This window comes from Artemia sp. Qi Xiang Cuo, chromosome 12 (genome assembly GCF_049724085.1).
Source record: "Artemia sp. Qi Xiang Cuo chromosome 12, ASM4972408v1, whole genome shotgun sequence".
Classification (NCBI taxonomy): domain Eukaryota; kingdom Metazoa; phylum Arthropoda; class Branchiopoda; order Anostraca; family Artemiidae; genus Artemia; species Artemia sp. Qi Xiang Cuo.
The window spans coordinates 25,585,588-25,606,414 of NC_142805.1; the positions used below are offsets into that span (position 1 = coordinate 25,585,588).

General features: G+C 36.0%; 1 protein-coding gene across 3 annotated transcripts in view; it reads left to right on the top strand.

The window, feature by feature from the left end:
* The window catches only part of LOC148945922 (acid sphingomyelinase-like phosphodiesterase 3b), an 83,797-nt gene that overhangs the window by 30,685 nt on the left and 32,285 nt on the right, over positions 1 to 20,827 (top strand). For all 3 annotated transcript variants that reach the window (XM_089097838.1, XM_089097837.1, XM_089097836.1), the window contains exons 2-3: positions 6,672 to 6,779; positions 19,714 to 19,927. In XM_089097838.1, coding sequence (XP_088953964.1) covers positions 6,701 to 6,779; positions 19,714 to 19,927 — 293 coding nt within the window. In that variant the 5' untranslated portion in view covers positions 6,672 to 6,700. The remainder of the gene's footprint in view (positions 1 to 6,671; positions 6,780 to 19,713; positions 19,928 to 20,827) is intronic.

Here is a 20,827-nt window from a genome sequence, read left to right on the forward strand (position 1 = left end):
AAGTAAAAACTATGGAGTATAATAGGAAAAAAAAATTTAAAAAGACATAAAATATTTTTTATATGAAAAAGACTGTCAATAAAAAATGAACGGAAATTAATATAAAAAGCTTTTTCCAGAACATAATCTGCACTTTACTGAAAACAAAATATATTTTAAATGTTTTCACTTTTTTGACTTTAACAAATAAAGAAGTGTTAAGAATATAAGGAATAGATATTAGAATATATATATCAAACTGACAATACACGGTTTTATTCTAAGTAAAGTGCAAATTATTTTCTGGTCTGAAGAAGACATGGGTGTTGTCAGGCATACTCCTTTTACTTTTTGCTCGTTTTGAGTTCAACTTGGCTATCTATTGTAATTTCTGTTAGTTTTGAGTTTCATTTATTTGTTAATGGTGATTTGCGGTGTTTCACGCTTGGAAGATAAGAAAATCAAACTCGTAGAATTTGACAACGCTTTTGTCCGTAAAAACTTAAACAATTTATAAATTGTTGGTTCCCAAAGCCAACTATCCTTTCAAAGGATAGCCAAACCTTCTTAAACTTTTTGGTGCCATATGTTTTAGCTGCATTTTGATGATTCTTCGCCTATATTTTTTCTTCTTCAATTTTTTTTTTAATTTGGCACCCGCTACTGCCAAAAATTCTGGTGTGTAAATTTCTCCTTTTCCAGTCCCTTAGCACAGCAAAGGTTTCGTTGTTTCAACGTGTTTTTTGGACCTGAAATGCCATCTGTGATTTTTTTCAGAAAGTTTCTGCGACTTTTAGTGGTGTTTTAACAATCTTGAAAAGGCTAAAATAAGGAGATTAAAAAAAAAGCAAAGATGAGAAAAAAAAAAGAAAAAAGAAAGTGGTGAGAACGAGTTCTGAGAAAAATCAGGTGTACTCTCTTGATTGTAGACAGTGCTTAGATAGTTTTAAAAGCAGTTAGCTTGATAAGTGCCATCTTTTGGAACTTGGAAAACCTCCATGTCCACGCCTGTGGCCAGGCGGTTCCAATCGAGTAAAAAGCTAGGGTTGAATTTTTGTAGTTCAAATCTCGATTCTAATGGGGATAGCAGAGGTCAATGATTGTTTTATTTACTAAATTGGCAACAACCTAGCCGCCACTCACCCATGAGAAATCGCCACCCCCGTATAGTGTCCCCACCCACCCCCATCTTGTCTCCCAAACCCTTTTCTACCTTACGTTATAAAAAAACTTTTATTCCCTTTTATACAAATAAAATCAACCAAAATCACAACCCGTAAGCCTGCTAAAAATTAAACTATTTTGTATATATTATTTTTTCATTGTTGAATATTTGGTTATTTTATTTGTTACCCTTTTTATCTTTTTATATTATGACCTTTAAAATATTTTATAGTTATGACCTATATTTATGACTTTTGTATTTTGTATTTTCTGACTGTTACCTGTCGTGTTTTCGTTACACTGGTAGCTATGTGTTGTTATTGTATTATTTTGTTATTTTATTTTTTTTACTAAGAAATGCAAATTCGATCAACTAGGGTTTGTGATAGTTATTTTGCCAATCACTATCTATCTATCTACCTATTAGTTTCAAGCTTACTGAACCTGTTCCTTTATTGTAGTCTCCCTTGATGACGCCCTCGGAATGCTCGATGAGAGCGACCTGGGCCTCTCTGATTTAGATGATTATGAGGAATGGATAAAAATACTCTTTGTCGTCTTCAGACTCTGACGGTGAACCAGCTGTTGCAGCCATTCCGTCATCAAGCAGTTATGCTGTTCTTCCAGATGTTGAAAGTGAAGAATATGATGATAACATACCCTTAGCGACCCGTGCCAAACGCTTGAAGGCTGACGAAGTAGCAGCAACCTTGTCCTGGAGGAAGTCTCGGTGGTTTGATAATCATCGTGGCCTGGACGTGGGCCCCGCTCATTTCCAGGACCACCACTGGAGTACAGAACAATTCTTTTTGCAATATTACCCAGAGAGCTTCTTCGAACTTACAGCTTTTTGCATGAACTACAACTATCAGTTGGCCCACCACAAAAGCTTGAATGTAAATCCAGACGAGCTGAAAATTTTTGTTGGCATTGTCATCCTGATGGGGACCCTCAAGTTTCCTCGGATCCGCATGTACTGGTCTGGGAAGCTTAGGGTGGACGCCATATTGCAAAAGATGAGTCGAGAAAGATTCTTCAAAACTTTGTTGAACCTGAAGTTCGTTGTTAATTCAGAAATATCAGACGAAGAAAAAACTAAAATTAGACTTTGGAATGTGATGTCAATCGTTGACAACTTCAAAAATACCGGTCACCAGTTGTCACTTGACAAGAACTGTTCAATTGACGGAACAGATGATACCCTTCCAGGGTATGTCGACTCTCAAGCAATATGTCTCTAACAAGCCCAATCCGGTTGGATTGAAGAATTTTGTCCTTGCCAGCTCCTCAGGGATGATACTTGACTTCCAAATCTACCTGGGAGCCACCACCCTGGGAGAGCAGCTGCTAGCACATGGCTTGTCAGCTGGGATCGTACTGCGCGTGTCTGAGACCCTACCAGAAGGTACATACCTCTATTTTGACCGATTCTTCTCGTCTGTTAAGCTCCTCGATATGCTGGCTGAAAGAAAAATAAATGCGACCTGAACTATCATGAAGAACCGTTTGGGTGCCATCGGCCCAACGCTTTTTACCGAAACAGAAATGAAAAGAAAGGGCAGACGAACCTCTGTCATGTCTGTGCGCTCAGATAGAAAAGTAGCCGTGACCCAGTGGTATGATAACAAAGTGGTTCTCCTGTCTTCAAACTGCAAAGGTATAGAAGAGGAGACAGTTCAAACGGTATGACAAGCGCCAGGGGGCTTACGTGCAGGTCAAATGTCCACGAGTAGTCTTCGACTACAACACCTACATGGGTGGGGTCGACCTTGGGGGCCGCATGGTCAGCTATTACCGGTTTGAGACGCGTACTAAAAAATGGACTGTGCGTCTGTTTCATCATTTTGTGGATGCTGCACTAGCCAATGAATTTCATGAACTGAAGGGCCATGACCCAGAAGCTTCTGGTGACCTCAAACAGCTCATTGACCTTCGTTTCAGCGTGGCCGAGTTTTTGCACAATTCTGGAAGCTCGGAGTCACGAGGTCAAGAAAATAGCAACGAAGAACTCTTGGGTGAAACTCAACACCGTGTTTTGAGTGTGAAAAAGAGGCCAATCCCACCACCATATGCCAGAGCTGCACTACATATACCAGAATTTTGGGACTTGGCGAATGCAGCCCGATGCTGAAGGCCTGGATGCTGTAAAAGGTCCAGATGGATGTGCTCGCAGTGTAAAATCATTCTCTGCTTGACACGAGACAACAACTGCTTCGAGAAATTTCATGAAATTCATGTTTTGTTTTCAACGTTTTGACAAATCTCTTTTAATAGACGACACAGATTTTTACTATACTCTTACCTCGATAGGGACCCAACGTCCACACCTGTGGACATCCTCCAGAGGGAGGGGGGGGGTCATTTTTTTTTTTTTGTTGATCAATCGTCAAAAGATTTTTTTTAAAGTCAACTACAAAGAAATGAACATAATCAGAAAAGTATTTCTATGGTCAGGTCTCAGGAGGTTAAAATACACTTATTTATCTATTTATCTAATATGCCGAATAATTGTACCAAACACATTTTGCATGCAGACCCGCTATGCTTTACCCCCCCCCCCCCTAATGTGCAAATCTATAGCCCAAACGGTACTTCTGCGTTATACCAACTTTTTATATCTCAAATTCAAGACGCGTTGAAGAAACCCGTTTTTACGTGATGATTCAACACACTGCTGTAGATGTATAGCGTGGTTTTAATTGCATATACGATATTTAAAGTCTTGTTTTTCGTTTTTTTTGGGGGGGGGGAAAGGTACCTTGGTTAGGTTACGTATTTAATATATGCTTTGCTTTACCCCCCCCCCCCCAACCCCCATAATGTGCAAATATATAGCCCAAATTTGTTTCTAAACTATTCTATAGTCATCCTATTTTATTTTATTTGATTACCATTAGCCAAACTAGAATATATAAAAGAGTGGGTATAACGCAGAAGTACCGCCCAAATTTATTTCTAAAGTAACGAAGAAACTAACAAAAAAACAGGTGTTCTCGAATTTTACACAGCGTAAACTTGAGTGAGTGGCGCATAATAAACAAGTACCAAAATTCTTTCCCCCTACGGAAATTAAAAGAATGAAACTCAAATAAAATTCTCAAATTTGGAAAGCTAATTTGAAACTAGATAGCTAATTAGAAACAGCTGGGACTAAGGTTTCACTCCGTTCGAATATGTCCAATTGTCTTTGGCCCATCCCGGATGCTCCTAAAGGGCCCTAGCCCCTCCTTAACTGTGTTTGTTCCCTCAGTTAAAAATTAGTTATCTTTAAGACCCCCAGGCAAGCAAGTACCCTCCGTTTCACAATTTCTGAATGGCTATTGGAAAAGACTGTGGGAAAACGAAGGGGGGGGGGGGAACAATGCTCCCTTCATTTGGGAAGTAAATTGAGCATAAGAAGGAAATGTTTTATTCCGGGAAGCCATTTTTGGCCATTTTTGGATGGTCTTGCCGGGGAAGGAGTAATGAGGGTTGCAGTAGTAGTGATAGCACTAGTCGTCGCTCGAGGTCTGAGTGTTGGTGGCAGTCATAATTGAAGTAGTTGTGGTAGGAAACGCTTTATTACCAGCGTCTCCAAATTATGTTAATTAGCAAAATATGTTATAAACATTTGACGTGACACGGCAGAGGGAAATTTTTCCGTCTTAAGATGATTGTAATTCTGAAAATGTTTAGCTTGTCCATTCAGACTTAAAAAGGTAAAATTCTAGTTGAGCTACTTTTTGCTATCTTGGAAAGGGGATAGGCTAGGAAAATAAAACTTTCAGGGATGGGTCTACAAAACTAAAGTATGTCATGGAAAGGTATTTTGAAGTAACTACCTCCACTCCTTCCTCTAGAGGGCAGTGACCTTTGATGACCTTTAAAAATAAACTGTGTTATGGAAGTGAAACCTTGCAAAACTGATCTTCTGCTTAAATCAAGTACAAGAAAACTGTTTTCAGCTTCACAACTTTGCTCAATCCTATTTTATGAGGTTTCAAACAATTGACAATACATTCCCTAAATTTAGAAAAAAAACCATTGATATGGCTTAAAATTCTACTCAAATTGCATTATTCAGAGCTAACACCAGAGAAAAAGAAACTGATAACTGAAAATTAAGGTAGAATGTTGTTTTGTCAAAATTTCAATAAGTATAGATAGACCTGTCAAGTAGGCAAATTTCTAAGACTTAGAAATCAGAAGAGGGTTAGCATAGATGCTTGACAATACCGTTCCAGAGAATATTTTTGGCCCTGAATTCAGTACTGAAAGTTTAATTTTCCTCATCCAACTGTATTTCAAGATAGCAAAAAGTAGCTAAACTAGAATTTTACCCATACAAGTATGTATGTGTGCATCACAAGGTCGTGTCCAGGATTTCTTTTCTGAGGGGGTTTTACTAAAAAAATATTTAGGGGGGGTACACAAAAAAACGCATACAAAATTTGTCAATATCCATTTTTGTTACGTTTTTACGAGTCAGACAAAGATTTCTGGGGGGGGGGGTCAACCCCCCCCTCTGGGTACGGCCTTGGTGCACCATGGCTTGGCCCCCCAAGCATAACTTCTGTTAAACCTTTTTTTTATTTGAGATTTCTGACAAGAGAACAGCATTGCCATTGTACCATTTTTTGGTTCAATTTAGAGGTCCTGGTACAATCCAATTTTCTGATACATTCTGGTTTTACTTGCTCCTTTTTGAGTCGGATATCTGTTCCAGGTTTTAATTTATCAAAAACAAAAATCTTGTTATGGCAAATTTTTAACCCACTGTTAAGATGCTACAAACACATCTCTTGCAGTAAATTTCTTTCGAAAAAATGGTAGTTTATTTCAGAGTGTTGGCAACGCTGCCCTACCAATGTATAGTTTCTGTATGTAGGGCATGCTTGCTCCCCAGGGACTGAAAGAATTTCCTTTTTATTTAAAACCAGAACAGGTCACTTGTTAATTCTTGTAATAAGATTGAATTGATAAATGAAAACGATAGTTTTAAATATTCTGAATGACAACCCAAAATTTGTCAGTCACATAATTTAGTAGTTGGCTATCTAATAATTATGTCAGAGGCTGCTGACTTTAGGAATATTTTAATCTTGTTGTCGTGTCGCGTTTTATTTAATTTCTACTAATTAAATAAATTAAATTAATAATTATATATAATCATTTTTAATTTCTATTAAAATAATAAAATAATTTTTTTTGAATAAATATCGTGGGTATTTACTTAGTCGTTTTATTAAGGGATTATTGTTCAGTTTGATCAAAATCTATTAATCCAAATTTTGTCCTCTTTAATTAAATTTAGCTAAGATTCATTCCGTAAAAGAACAATTAATCAGGAATAATTAAGGCCTTAGGTTCCAAAATCTCGAAGTCAGGAAAAATACTGCATTTGTGATTTTTTTTAGAACGGCCAAATATTTAAGATAATTTCTGCCCTAGAGTGAGTTACATTTTAAAATTTCAGCATTAAAAAAAAAAAATTATTTATCCTTTTCGTGTGCAAATTTTGTAGGTTTCAAACTTTCTTGTTTTTTTAGACGAGATTATTCGCTTTTTCAAAGCGGTTATGATATTGTTATGGACATTGTGCTTGACGCTAGGAGGGCAGATAATGGCAAGGCCTGAGCCATTGACAGAGCCAAAAGGTAAGACATTGCTTATCTTTATTTTTAAACATGACTGTGAGGGTAAGTTTGGTTACATGAATTTAAAGCAAACTTTTTTTATATACAGCCCTAGTGTATCGGTTGATGAAGTCCGGGAACCTGCAAGATATCTCCTCTTTTTAAACGCTTTGATTTGACTTCACCCATCATGGTTGCAGCGGTAGCTGCAACCTAGTAAAGAGCGAACCGCAGCCCATAGTACCTAAAAGTTAGAAAACGCATTTTGAAAAAAAATTGCCATCTGACATTGATTCAAGGATTGTAATTATTATTTCGGTTCGTCTTAAAAGTAAAAGTTTATTGCAAATTGAAATTTATGGTGATTTCGAAAAAAAGCCTGACACCACTCGAAAATGGCGTCAGATCAAAATGAAAAGTGTACCACTGGAATCAACATGGTCAAAAACCTTACACAGGGATATTACAATCCCCCTCCTTGAACAACAAGGAAAATCGCCTTTTTGCATTGGTAGCAATGATCTGTCTCCCGTTTTTTCTTCACTAGGCCTAGCGGGTTACCAGAACATCATAGAGAGATGTTTAATGGCTCATTTGAACGGAAATTAAATTTTCTAGTGCCTTTTTTAAGTGACCGAAAAGATTGGAGGGTAACTACCCCCTCTGAAGGTTCCCTTCCCCCAAAGTCGTTCTATAAAAATTTCGAGATAGCCATTCTGTTTAACATAGTTCGAAGGTCAAATAAATATGGTTTTGATGATGGTATGACCCTCCACTAGGAGGCTACCAGAACATCATAGACAGATTTTTTATAGCTCATATAAAATGAAGTTACTGAAAGATTAGCAGGCTACCACACCATCGTAGATAGATGTTTAATGGCTTAAGTAAAAGCTATTGCTTATATTTACTAGGTTTTTGCAAATTCTATCATTTATTAAGATTTCAATGTTAACTAGTTTCTGGGGAGAATTTGCAAGGAACTCTGTCATGGTTGAAGCATTAGCTGCAACGTAGTAAAGAGCGAACCACAGCCCAATGTAACCAAAAGATAAAAAACGTTAAAACGGCCTTTTTTTTCTTCTTTCTTTCTCCAGACCTAGCGGGTTACTAGAACATCATAGAGAGATGCTTAAGAGCTCATTCAAAAGCTATTTCACATATGTACGTGGTTTATATAAATTCCGCCATCTGCAAGTACCATATGGCACGAAAAAAGTCATTTTTTATGCCGTTTCTCAAGGGGTGGGGCTAGCGGGCTACCAGAACATCTTAGATAGATTTTTGATAGCTCATATAAAATGTTTGGCTCATATCTACGTTCTTCCGATAAATTCAACCACCTGCAAGTTTCAAATGGCACTAAAAACGGCACTTTGTGTGCCATGTCTCAAGTGGCAAGGCTAGGGCTAATGAATAATTTCTTAGACCACATTGCTTTTCCATTAACGAAAAATTAAGCAAGAAAAACGTGTTTTAATTTTTATAAAGCAGTGAATACAATAAAATAAACACTTAATTAAACAAACATACTCCGAATATTTCGGCCCCACTTCCGGGAGCCTTTCTCAACGAAAAGAAAATGAAACAAAAAATGTTCTTTTTAAAAACCTTAACTTACATCAAAATAAAAACATACTAAACACAAAGAGAAAGAAAAAACAACAAAAGAAAAAATATAAATAAATAGGAAACAAAATTCACATATTAAATAAACACTTCTGTTCAGTGATGTCTAAACAAAATCGAATGTCTATAATGACTCAAATTCGCCTCCTCACAGTAGGCTATATAAATGGAAATCTATCAAAAAATGAAGAATATATTTATACTTAAGCCAAAACAATAAAGGTCAGCTAACCCCCGACCCATAACTCCTAATTAAATCTCACAAGTTCATCAACCACTGTTTGAATTATAAATTGAACGGATTCGTTTGCTTGCAAGCTTAGCTGCAATTCGTTTACTTTTCCCAGCATTTAACCCATTCTGACCTTTGTTCACAAGGTTATTTTTCGTTTCAGAACTTATTAAAATCAGTACTGGTTGAAAATCTTACCTGCTTTTTAATAAAACTATTATAAATTGAATGGATCCTAAATTCCCCTTCATCTCTATTGATACTAATACCACCATATATTATCTTTTTTATTTCTATAATTTCCCTGAAGCTTTGTAAAAGTCCTAAAAGACGTATCTACTATTGTTGTTTGATCAAATAAAATACTGTGATGAGGAAAATTATAAACATGTTCTGCAACAGCTGACTCAAACGTTTCCGGTGTTTTATTTTGTTTTAGAGAGCAATTAAATAAAAAAAACAGGTTTTTTTAACTGAAAGTAAGGAGCAACATTAAAACTTAAAACGAACAGAAATTATTCCGTATATGAAAGGGGCTGTCCCCTCAACGCCTCGCTCTTTACGCTAAAGTTTTTTATTGTTTAAAAAAAATAGTTGTGAGAAAGTCAAACTTAGGGTAAAGAGCAAGGCGTTGAGGAGGGGACAGCCCCTTTCATATACGGAATAATTTCTGTTCGTTTTAAGTTTTAATGTTGCTCCTTACTTCCAGTTAAAAAAAACTTGTTTTTTTAATTTAATTTTTGAACGTTTTTGAATAAATGCAGGTTTTGATCTTGGCTCACATCGCATGAATAATTAAAACAAAATTTTCATATTAATTTACTTTTATTTGGTTAAATGGCTTTCTCGAAACTTGTTTCATTTTATTTACGAACGTTTTTATGAGTAATAAATATACGTAACTTACGAATTAACTTACGTAACGAACTTCTATATTCATATATTTTTAATACCTGTATTATGGGGTCCCCTAGTCAATACCTTGCTCTTTAAGCTAAAGTTCGAATATTGTTCCAATTCTTTCAAAATTACCGCTTAATCACAAAGGCCGTTAAATAGAATAAATAGCTCTTATGAAAGTACTAAAAAATCTCTGGCTTAAAGAGTGAGGCACTAACTAGGGGGTGAACCCAATCATATATGTAATATTTTCTGTTCGTTTAAAGTTTTGATGTTGCTGCTGTTGCAGTGGAAAAACTTGTTTTTTTATATTTAATTTCTGATCTTTTTTTAAATAATGCTGGGAAGTCCGGCGTCCCCTTCATAGCAATGTCCCATCCCCCATGAAAAATTCCTTCATGGAAAGATCCACCTACACAACCCCTGACCCCAGGCACGTATGCAGGAGTTTGTTTCGGGGGGGGGGGGGCAAATCCATCAAACCCATTATTCTGTGAGAAAAAACAGAAAATTATGGGAAAATGAAAAAAATCGTGAGATTTCGGGGGACCCGGGCCCGTAGGCCCCCCCTACGTACGTCACTGTCCGACCCCCCCACCCCCCACTACCAGGAAAAATCTCCCCTGAAAACGTCTGCACTGTATACTTTCCAATAACCAATACTCTATGTTAACATTGGGTAAAGTTCATAACTTTCAGCCCTCCTCCCGGGAACCTCGGGGGATTAAGTCATCCTAAAAGACATACTTATAATATTTTCGAACATGCTGAACAAAAATGGCTATCTCAAAATTTTGATCAGGTGACTTTGGGAAAATAATGAGCGTGGGAGGGGGCCTAGTTTCCCTCCATTTTTTTGTCACTTAAAAAGGGGACTAGAACTTTTAATTTCCATACCAATGAGCCCTCCCACGATATTCTAGGACCACTGGGTCAATACGATCACCCCTGGGAAAAAAAATAAATAAACACGCACCTGTGATCTTTCTTGTGGCAAAAAATGCAAAATTTCATATTTTCGTAGATACGAGCTTGAAATCTCTAAAATAGTGTTTGCTTAGCCAAGGACTATGATGTTGCACTTGTCATTCCGGGTCTCTAGCGCTTAGAGGGTATAACCCACTATTTTTGAAAATCAATTAAATTTTTTCAGGCGCGTAACTTTTAATTGGTATGAATTAAACTTTATGAAACTTATATATTTGAAATCAATATTAAAATTGAATTTTTTTTATGCATCTATTTGTATCAAAATACCGTTTTCTAGAGTTTTGGTTACCATTGAGCCGGGTCCCATTAACCAATACTAGGCTATATGTTACCATCGGGTAAAGTTCATAACTTTCAGCCCTCCTCCTGGGGGCTTCGATGGATTAAGTCATCCTAAAAGACATAGTTATAATATTTTCGATCATGCTGAACAAAATGGCTATCTTAAAATTTTGATCGGGTGACTGGGAAAAAATGAGCGTGGGAGGGGGCCTAGTTGCCCTGTATTTTTTTTTTTTCTTAAAAAGGGCACTAGTAACTTTAATTTCCGTTCGAATGAGTCCTCGCACATAATTCTAGGACAAATGGGTCCCTACGATCACCCCTAGGGGAAAAAACAAACAAACAAATGAACACGCATCCGTGATCTTTCTTCTGGTAAAAAATGGAAAATTCCACATTTTTGTAGATAGGAGCTTGAAACCTCTACAGTAAGGTTCTCTGATATGCTGAATATGATGGTGTGGTGTTTATTCACTGTCTACTACTTTTAGGGGGTCTTTTCCCCTTTTTTCGAAAATCAGCCAAATTTTCTCAGGCGCGTAACTTTTGTGAGGTAAAATTAAACTTGATGAAACTTATATATTTGAAATCAGAATTAAAATCTGATTCTTTAAATTAGATTATCATGCGTTCGAGTCCGCTTGGATTTTTAAACAATCATGGTTTGCCCCTTCTTCTGATTGCTTTTCAGATAATTCACTATTTTTGCAAATATGGTGCACTCCTTATTTAAAACATCCCTGGAAGGCTCATTTTAAACCTATTACTCATATCTACGTGCTTTTTTTTTTATCAATTTTACCATCCATAAGTGCTATATAACACTCAAAACGGCACTTTTGGTGCCACTTATTAATTGGAAGAGTTTCGAAGCATAAACCATTGCAATAATTATGGTCCAAAGCCCTTAACTGGAGGTTTATAAGATCCCCTCACATATCCAGAACCTCTTAGTAAGTTTCATAAATCGCCTACTCATCTTAAAAGCAAAAGATTATTGCGAAAACAGATTAACTAAAACTAAAAACTTCTCAACTAAAAATCTACAAAAAATTAAGCTTGAAAGAGAAGGGACGTCCTTTCCCCTTAGTTCTTGAAACAAACGTTCTGCAGCCAATTAAGCAAGCCAATTAAGGACAATTTTACAGAATAAAATATTATCGATCCCTTTTAAGATAAAGCAACAATCCATTTTAGGATTGTGGCCTTTTTTCGTTTAATTTGTTATCACTTCTGCCCAATGGCTCAGTTCAATGACTGATTCTCGTTTTGGTTCTGAAAAGGACATGGCATGATTAGATTGTAGGCAAGTTCGAAGTAAAGCCATCTTGATAGTACTAGGACTATAGACTAGCTTTAGAATTTGTATCATAGCTTGAAATTCACTGTTGTATAGAGAGAAATAACCAGATTTTTAGAGTTTATATTATGTCTTATTTGATCTTAATTTAAAGTAATATTAAAGCATATTTCTTACAATTTAAGATTGTATATTAGTCACTATTGGTATTATAGCTGGCGAGACCAAAGTGCTACCTGATAAACCAACCCAATATTTTTGTATGCTGTTCAATTACTTTGCGGCTGTTAAAAAATATTTAATTTTATATTTTTAAGATAATTTTAATTGTATACGGAAAGTTACTGATGTCACAAATGGTGCAAGACTATGAAAAGCTTTATAGATTAGTTTATTGTTGTCAGGCTACATACTCACTTTTGACTCCCAAATCGATATTTTTGTTTTGTATGCTCGGCTTTTGTGTTTTCAGTAAAGCGCTTATTTTCTGTAATCCTAGAAACATAGGGAACATAATTAGTTGGTTTATTTGTACTAGTTTATATATATAATATTGTCCGTTTTAAGTTTCAACCTCGCTCTTTACTTCCCTCGGGAAAACTTCGTTTTTTGAAATTAATTTAGGTCAGAGAGAATCAAAGAAGATCAAATCTTCGAAGGATTAGCTTGCGCGTAAAAATGTAGTTATGAAAAGCACTTGTCTCCAAATGTGCAAAAAAGTAAAAGAGAAACCCCTTAATGTATTTTTCAAAGCCCAAAATAAAAGTGTGGTGCCTTCTTCACCTTAATATTCATCCTTTAATAGTTATAAAATTTGCCATGACTGCTCCGCGCTTTCATTTTTAGTCATGTCAGTTTCAATTCTTCTGGGTAGCAAAAAAAAAATGTGTTCGCTGCTTTTAGCCTGCTTTTCATTATCCCAGGCTTTCATTCCCAGTCGTTTCAGTTTCAATTTTCTGAGCAGCCAATTAAATATATTTAAATGTTTTTTTTTTAATGCCACATGCTTTTTTGTTCAGTCATCTCGGTTTCAAACTTTTTGAGAAAAAGTTACTTCCTTTTGCCTACTTTACATCGCTCGAAGTTTTCGTGTTTATACACGAAAGACTGTCAATTTCAGTCTTCTAGGTAGACGAAAAGAAAATGGATTTTTACCGTTTTTCAATGCCCCACACTTTCATTTTTAGTCTATCAGTTTCAATTTTTCTGGGTTGTTAAAATGTATTTTTATTGCTTTTTACCATCCCTCGCTTTCATGTTTAGTCATGCCAGTTCTAATTTTCCTGGGTAGCCAAAAAAAAAAAAAAAAAAAAAAAAAAAACCCAACGCTTTCCTTTTTAGTTATGTTAGTTTCAATTTTTGTGGGTTGTAAAAAAATTTTTTTCCACTTGCAAGGCATTTGAAGATTTTTAAGTTTTCTTACACTTCATGTCTTTAGATATGCATTTCTAAGGCGCAAAGGATTAAAGCATTTAGGATTGGCGTCCTTTCCAAACAATATGTGCATTTGAAAAGAAGTATTCTAGTCTGGGATTACCTTTTTTGGAGGGGAAAGGAGAGAATTTTTCTAAACACTCAAGAAGTATATCCCTCATTTTTAGGTCCCGAACCCATGCCGAGATTTTAACATTTTTAAGATTCCCCTTTAATTCCCTGCATTTTTTTTTAATTTTGATATCGTTTTATATCTACTTTTGAATTTTATGATCGCCCTCAAAATGCCCCTCCTCCCATGAAAAAAATCCCACTGGCGTGCCTCTATCTTCGTGGGGTTAGCAGCTAAAACGTCTTCTCTATAGTTCGTTATTTGTTGGGAATTTGAATGAATTTTGTTTCTTAGATTGTAAAAATAAATACCTTTTTAGACATATTACAGACAACCCAGACATACATATTATACCACTTTATTTATTTTAGACCTATATTTATTACCTTTGCCGAGATTTGTGAAAATAATTCCAGACAAAAATTTGCTATCTGTCGACACAAATGAAAGTAAAAACTGGAGTAGGCTGCATATTTTGCATTCCTACGTTTTCTGTCAGTGTTGTCAAGTAAGGGGTCTTTGTTATTAGAAACCCCTCCTGGGAATTAACTTCTTTGATTGACTTGACTCTGCGGCCAAAGTTTCAGAAGTTTGTTTTAAAGTACCAATTACCGTACAAATGAAATATGACCGTTTCAGTTGGTAAAGTGGAAATTTGCACAACCGTATATCTTAAAAAAGTAGGTGCAATTGGAAATTCCGTTTTAATGGAAAAGATCTCCATGTGGAGTTATGCACTTTTTGATAGTAGTAGGTGGCTAATAAAAAAAGAGATAAAATCAGCCAAAAATAAGAGCAATTTGCTAATTTTGGAATGGGTACTTGTGCATTATAACTAAACCAGCGCTATACACGAAAGAAGTCAAGTTTAGTTAATGCTCATGAAATAAAATAAAATAGGATGAAAATATTTGCAAATTACAAATTAGTAAATACATTTGCAAATTATGGGGGTGGGGGTAAATTATAGCATATATTAAAAACGTAACCCAACCTAACCTAGGTACCCCCCCCCCCCCCCCAAAAAAAAGTTTAAATATTGTAATTGCAATGAGAAATTACGGTTTGCAATCAACTGATCTAGGGCGTGTTCCCGGTCCGACGAAAAGTTAATAATATTTAATAATAATTTAATATTCCGTTCCAGGTGAGAGCCAATTAACAGCTGGAACGATCGAAAATTATATTTGTATTAAATTTTTGTGAATATGGTTTATTAGCGTATTTACTGAATTAACTTCTGTACATTCATCATCAAAGTGGGAGAAATGGAGGCAAATGACCAATCTAATAGTAATTAATGAGTATTAAGGGATCAAAACTCATATTTTACTCATTGCTCATTAAAATTACTCGTGTTTTAATAATAAATTACAATGCATATTAAGGCATTAGTTAATAAACTGTTCCAGGTTGGTATTTAATTCGTATGAAATTTGAAGTAAATACAAATTAAATTGCAATTTCCACCTGGAAATTGCAAATTTAATTGCAAAATAGCCGTTTGACGGATTTCCATGTCTGGTTTCCTTGTACAGTGTAGCGCTGGTTTAGTTATAATGCACAAGTACCTTTGAATGTTTCAGTTCCAATACAGTATCCGACATCCGTGCTTCTGCCTTGTCAACTTTTCTAATTGGTTTATAGTGAAACAAGGCAGAACCGTCTGGTGCAAGTTTGAATTTTTACGGAAGCGTTGTCAAATTCAACATATTAGCATTGTTTATTTGTTTTCACGATTCAATATTGCAATACCGGCGAAAACGTGCCACTGCCTAGGAATTTCATATTTTGAGACAACCAAAAGACAAATTTAAGAAAATTGCTGTTTTCAGGTGTGAATAATACTTTGTCGGTATATAAGTGTTTACACTGGGCTGTTTACCAAACAAATGCGGTGAAGCAAGACTGGGCTCTAAACTGGACCGAGGTAAGCAGCCGCAGTCTGAATCACAGCATTTTTACACTTACATCAAGCAATCTGTGTGCTTGCATGATACGTTCGAGGACGGGCTTGTGAGGGCCTAGCCCCTTCTAAGTCTAATAATTATTAATATTTTGTGCTCAGCCCTCTGAAGTCTATCACATAAAATCATTTGCAGTGTTTTGGAAGGGGGGGGGCTTAACTATGGAAAACATATTTCTAGGTCATTGAATAATAATAAAGCATGTAGCTTTTGGAATCTGAGGCGGCTGAACTTAGACCACCAGTTCTAGCACGTACGCAGGAGGGGGTTTTTTCCCCCCCCCCCACTCATCTTGAAATGTTTACAATATAATTTGCATATTTATGATAATTTTGCTCCTCCCTCCATCTTCCACATAAATAATTCCATATATGTGCCTGTCATATCCAAGAGGTTGCCGACTTTGAAGAACCGCATACATGAGTCTGTTTTATATAGTTAAGTTGTTGTTCTTTCCGTTTTACCTCTCCCCCTCTCTCACTCTTGTCTGAAAAGATTCGTAGTTAATTGTATGCTGATCAGGGTTTGTACTTAGTTCAAACTTATGACAAAGATCAGAGGTGGCCGCTAAGGGATGTTAGAAAGTCTATTTTTTCAACCAGAATTTTCGATTTTATAAGCGTGCACGGGTATATACGTGGGGGGGGTCTTGGATCCTGAATTTGCATGATGTTGACAATTGCTTCCCATAATTTCCATGTACTTTGTCGTTTCTTAGACAAATCTTCGTATACGAAACATCCCTGGGTTTGTACCTATAACCAAAAAATGTTATTTTGTCTCTTTTAACCCCTGATTATAGCTTTCTTACATAATAGATATTTCTGCGCAGATGCAAGGTTGCTTTGTTTGTTGAACTTAATCTCGTTATGTTTAATCTTTTCTGGGAATTCCAGATTTTGAAGTGCCATTGGACTTTACGCATGGGGCATGAATCATCACAAGCTAATTTTTCGCCCTAATTATGGAAGATATAAACTAGGCGTTCACAATAATGAAGACATTCGTCGATAGTACACGAAATTTCAAAATCATGAGTTGGAGAGAGAATATGGCTGTACTTTTCATAGGATGCTGATTGCCTTTTCTCTACTAGGACCAGGATTGCTTTTTCTCTACTAGGGCATTATTTGTGTGTGTGGGGGAGGGAGGGAAGTTTTTCAGTCCAAACAGAAGATGTGGAATTAAAAACGGTACTGTTCAATCAACTTGATGTCATGCTAGAAGTGAAGTTTGGTTAATGCCTGTGAAATAAAACAAAGTAGGATAAAAATATAATAATTTAGCAACCAATCTCGGCTATGTATTTGCACATCAGGGGAGTGGGAGTAGAGCATAACATATATTAAATACGTAACTAAATCTAAACTAGGTACCTTTTTTTGCCCCTTCAACCCCAAAAAGCAAAAGTTTAAATGTTGTAAACGGAGGGAGAAATCACTGTTTGCAATGCTCATCCGTTTTCCGTTGAAATAACCGTTGACTAGTTTCCGTTGAAATAACCGTTGACTAGTTTCTGTTGAAATAACCTTCCGTTGAATTACCAGGATTTTTTTGTTGAAATAACCTCCTTGACTAGTTTCTTTTATCATGTTCGCTATATGATATGTCGCATGGCATCGAGCTAATAGAACAGTACCTTAAAAACTATGTGGGACGCAAGTACATCAAAATCACCTATAAGACGTGTTACGGGTATGCAAGAGTAAGATTGGATGCGAGGGAAGACATAAATAAGTGGAGACACCATCTATAACATCAGGGGTGCCAATTGGAGAGAGCCTGGGTTATTTGTATCTTCATCTAAAAGCCGAAAAAGAAATATCCTTGCCTCCTCATTTTCTTGAATGGACGTCACACCCCCTAGAGAAGTGATTAATTCTTAGCAAAATCTTGCTATTATAAACCAGTCAGATTCCAATCGTCAACACAAACAAAAAATCGTGTTTTTCAGAGTAGCCTACATACGACTCGTATTTAAGAGTTAGGCCAGAGCTCTGAATTTGCCATTTTCCTAAACATACTTATCGCAATATACCAAAAAAGCACAAAATAGCTGAAGCTATTTAACTACAACAAAGAGTGACATAAACATAAAGCAGGCCAGAATTATAATAGGGTAGGAATTGCCCTCATCCCTACCCTTGACCAGGCAAGGATTTGTTTGTTCGACCTCGTTTTTTGGCTCAATAATTAATGTGTTTTGTTCTCATCTAGGGATTTCATATATTTTAGGCTTACTATTACACAACTGAGTTTTATTTTCTTGAAAGTGAATATTTTCTTTACATTTAACCACAACTGTGTTAATGATCAATCTTTGTAGTGACTGCCCAGATTACGAAACTTCCTCCCACACAACCCCTATTACAATGCTACAGCATGTATTTTACCGTTTTTTTTTTACATGGGATACAAAGGGCAATCGCAAGAAATGGGTTTGTCAGGTTTTCCTAAAAGGCTCAGGACTTTTGGGTTGAATGTGTCCCTCTTACCAGTGTTGCCACCCGGTGACAAAAACTAGATTTTAGTGATTTTTCTGGTTGATTTACTGATTTTCTTCAATAATCTTGTGATTCATGTGCAAATTTAGTGATTTTTTGTTTAGACAATATAAAAAATCAGTAGAAATAGTGATGAATCACTAGAGGTGGTAACCCTGCATCTTCCAGAGAATATCGCATTAGTAGAAAAGCTTCATATGCGTTTTTTGATGACACCATTGCCACGTCAAACTCATGGCGTAATATACGATCAACCTACGTCGGATTATAACTACTTTTTAAAGGCTTTTTTATTCGAATTCGTTTAAGTTAAAGAGGATCAGAGAAGATCAAACCTTCAAAGGTCAAAAACTTTACGGCTAAGGTGATGTGGTACCCTAAAGAATCGCGCAATCTCGTCTATTATAAAATTTGTCACTTTGTGGGGAGAAAAACCATTTAGCTTCTCCCCTATTGTGCCGAAGATGGACATTGAAATTTACTGAAGCCTACATCTTTAGGAAAGTTTGATTTTTTTTTTATTAAGCGGAGTAGAATTTCTTCCTGCATTTCTAAAAAGGACAGTCCCTAAAAATTTCCTAGCACACCTATGAGGAAAAAATTAAAAATCAGCTCAAAGGAAGCATCATTTGATCAGTTTGACAGTTTTGGGAGTTCCCTCTGGTGTTACCCGCTTTAATTGAAACCTTGCCGACAAGGGGACGTATTTCTTACGCTGTAGGTACTTTGAATAGACATCGCTTTATTGAACAATTAGTCAAAGGTTATATTCTTCTGTATTTTAAATTAGCCTTTCGTTTGCTTTACGGACTGTTGGCAAATTCAAGATACTCTTATCATTTTCTTATTTACAAAATTTTAATAAATATCATTTGGTAGCTTTGGGAGCTCCCTGTGGTAGTGGAAAAAATCGTTAATGGTCCCTTTATCTTTGGGACGGTCAGCCGATGCTAAAGCTCGTAAAATAATCTTTAGGTATCAATTGGTCTTAATGCTTTGGTATTGATTGCTTTGAGGGAGGGATTGATGTGGTCTCAGTATGAAATGTTACCACCAAAATCGCTGATTTAATTGTTAGAATGAACAGCGAAACTTGATTGCAAGTTTTACCGAAGACTAAAAAGTGTAAATTAAAATAAAAACACGGACAAAAAAAAACGCTTTTATTTTCAATGCCCACGAAAAAGTAAAGAATTACTCTTGCCGCCACGGAAAAATTTAAATTTGTGAACTAAAATTGAAAGCATGTGACGGTTCTGGTATTTCATAACTGTTGAAAAATGAATTTCTGTGTCATAACCGTCCTTCCCTTTCCTCTTTAGCATGGGCGAATCTCCAGCATTTATATTTGGGGCGGGGGGCTAGAGGGATCCACATCCGGATAGTCAAGGGGCAGGGGATAGGCCTATATAATGTTTTATTCTCCATATTACTAGGGGGCAACTCGCCCACTCCCCCCCCCCCTCAAACGACGCCCCTGCTCTTTAGAATAGAGAACTATGAATTCATCCGAGTGACAGGAACATTTTTTTCACATTTGAAGATATTTTGAGATAGCTTATTTTTTTCCATTCTTAGGATTTTTTTCATTGTTTATATTTTCAGGCCTTTTCTGGCAATTAACCGATGTCCATTGGGATAGAGAATACAGTTCTAATGGAGATCCCAAAAAGATGTGCCATCGAGCTAGTGATGGGTTTGGTGTCGAAACGGGCAAGTTCGGGACATATAGCTGCGACTCGCCCTGGGAGCTTGTTGAAGCTTCTATTGCTGCTATGGCAGAACAAGAAAGTGACCCGGATTTTATAGTTTGGACAGGGTTAGTTTTATATCTTCTTGCGTTGCTTTTTACATAATATCGTTCAAATTATGCAGCAATTCAGTCATTCTAAAATGTCACGTAACAAGGAATCAATTTTACACCGAGAAAATAATTCAATAAAACCTAGATGATTCCGCAGACCACACTGCCTTTCCATGACGATAAATAAAAGTTCAAATAGGGATAAAATCCTTTTAATAGACAGTGATTTTCACAAACAGTGATAAAATTTTACAAAAAATACTAGATATTTCGGTCACATATGCAGTGACCGTCATCAGTTGTGAAACTAAGCTAAAGCAATTAAAAACAATAGTTTATATACGAAACAAAATGAAACAACATATTGTTTAATAATTTAATTCTTTTCAAAGCATAAGCGGAAGCTAGTCTCTTTGACCTTCTTGAATCCGGTTTTGTTCGATATTAAATAATAAAAAAACAAGTTTTTTTAACTCAAAGTAAGGAGCAAAATTAAAACTTAACTCCAACAAAAATTATTGCATACATAAAAGGGACTTTCACCGCCTCACCGCCTCTCTCATTACGCTAAAGTGTTTTATTGTTCATAGAAAAAGATTTGTGTGAAAGAGTCAAACCCTAGCTTACAGAGCAAGGTGGTGCGCCCGGGATAGTCCCTTTCCACTATGGCATAATGTATGTTTGATTTAAGTTTTAATGTTGCTCCTTACTTTCAGCTAAAAAAACTTGTTTTTTTTATTTAATTTCTGATCGTTTTTTAGTTAATACAGCTTTTATTTGCATAAAAATTTTACTTTTCTTTTGCTAAATGGATGTCTTTACAAATTAACTTACGTAACGAACTTCTATATTCGTATATTTTTCTTCTGGCAAAAAATACAAAGTTGCAGATTTTTGCAGATATGAGCTTGAAAC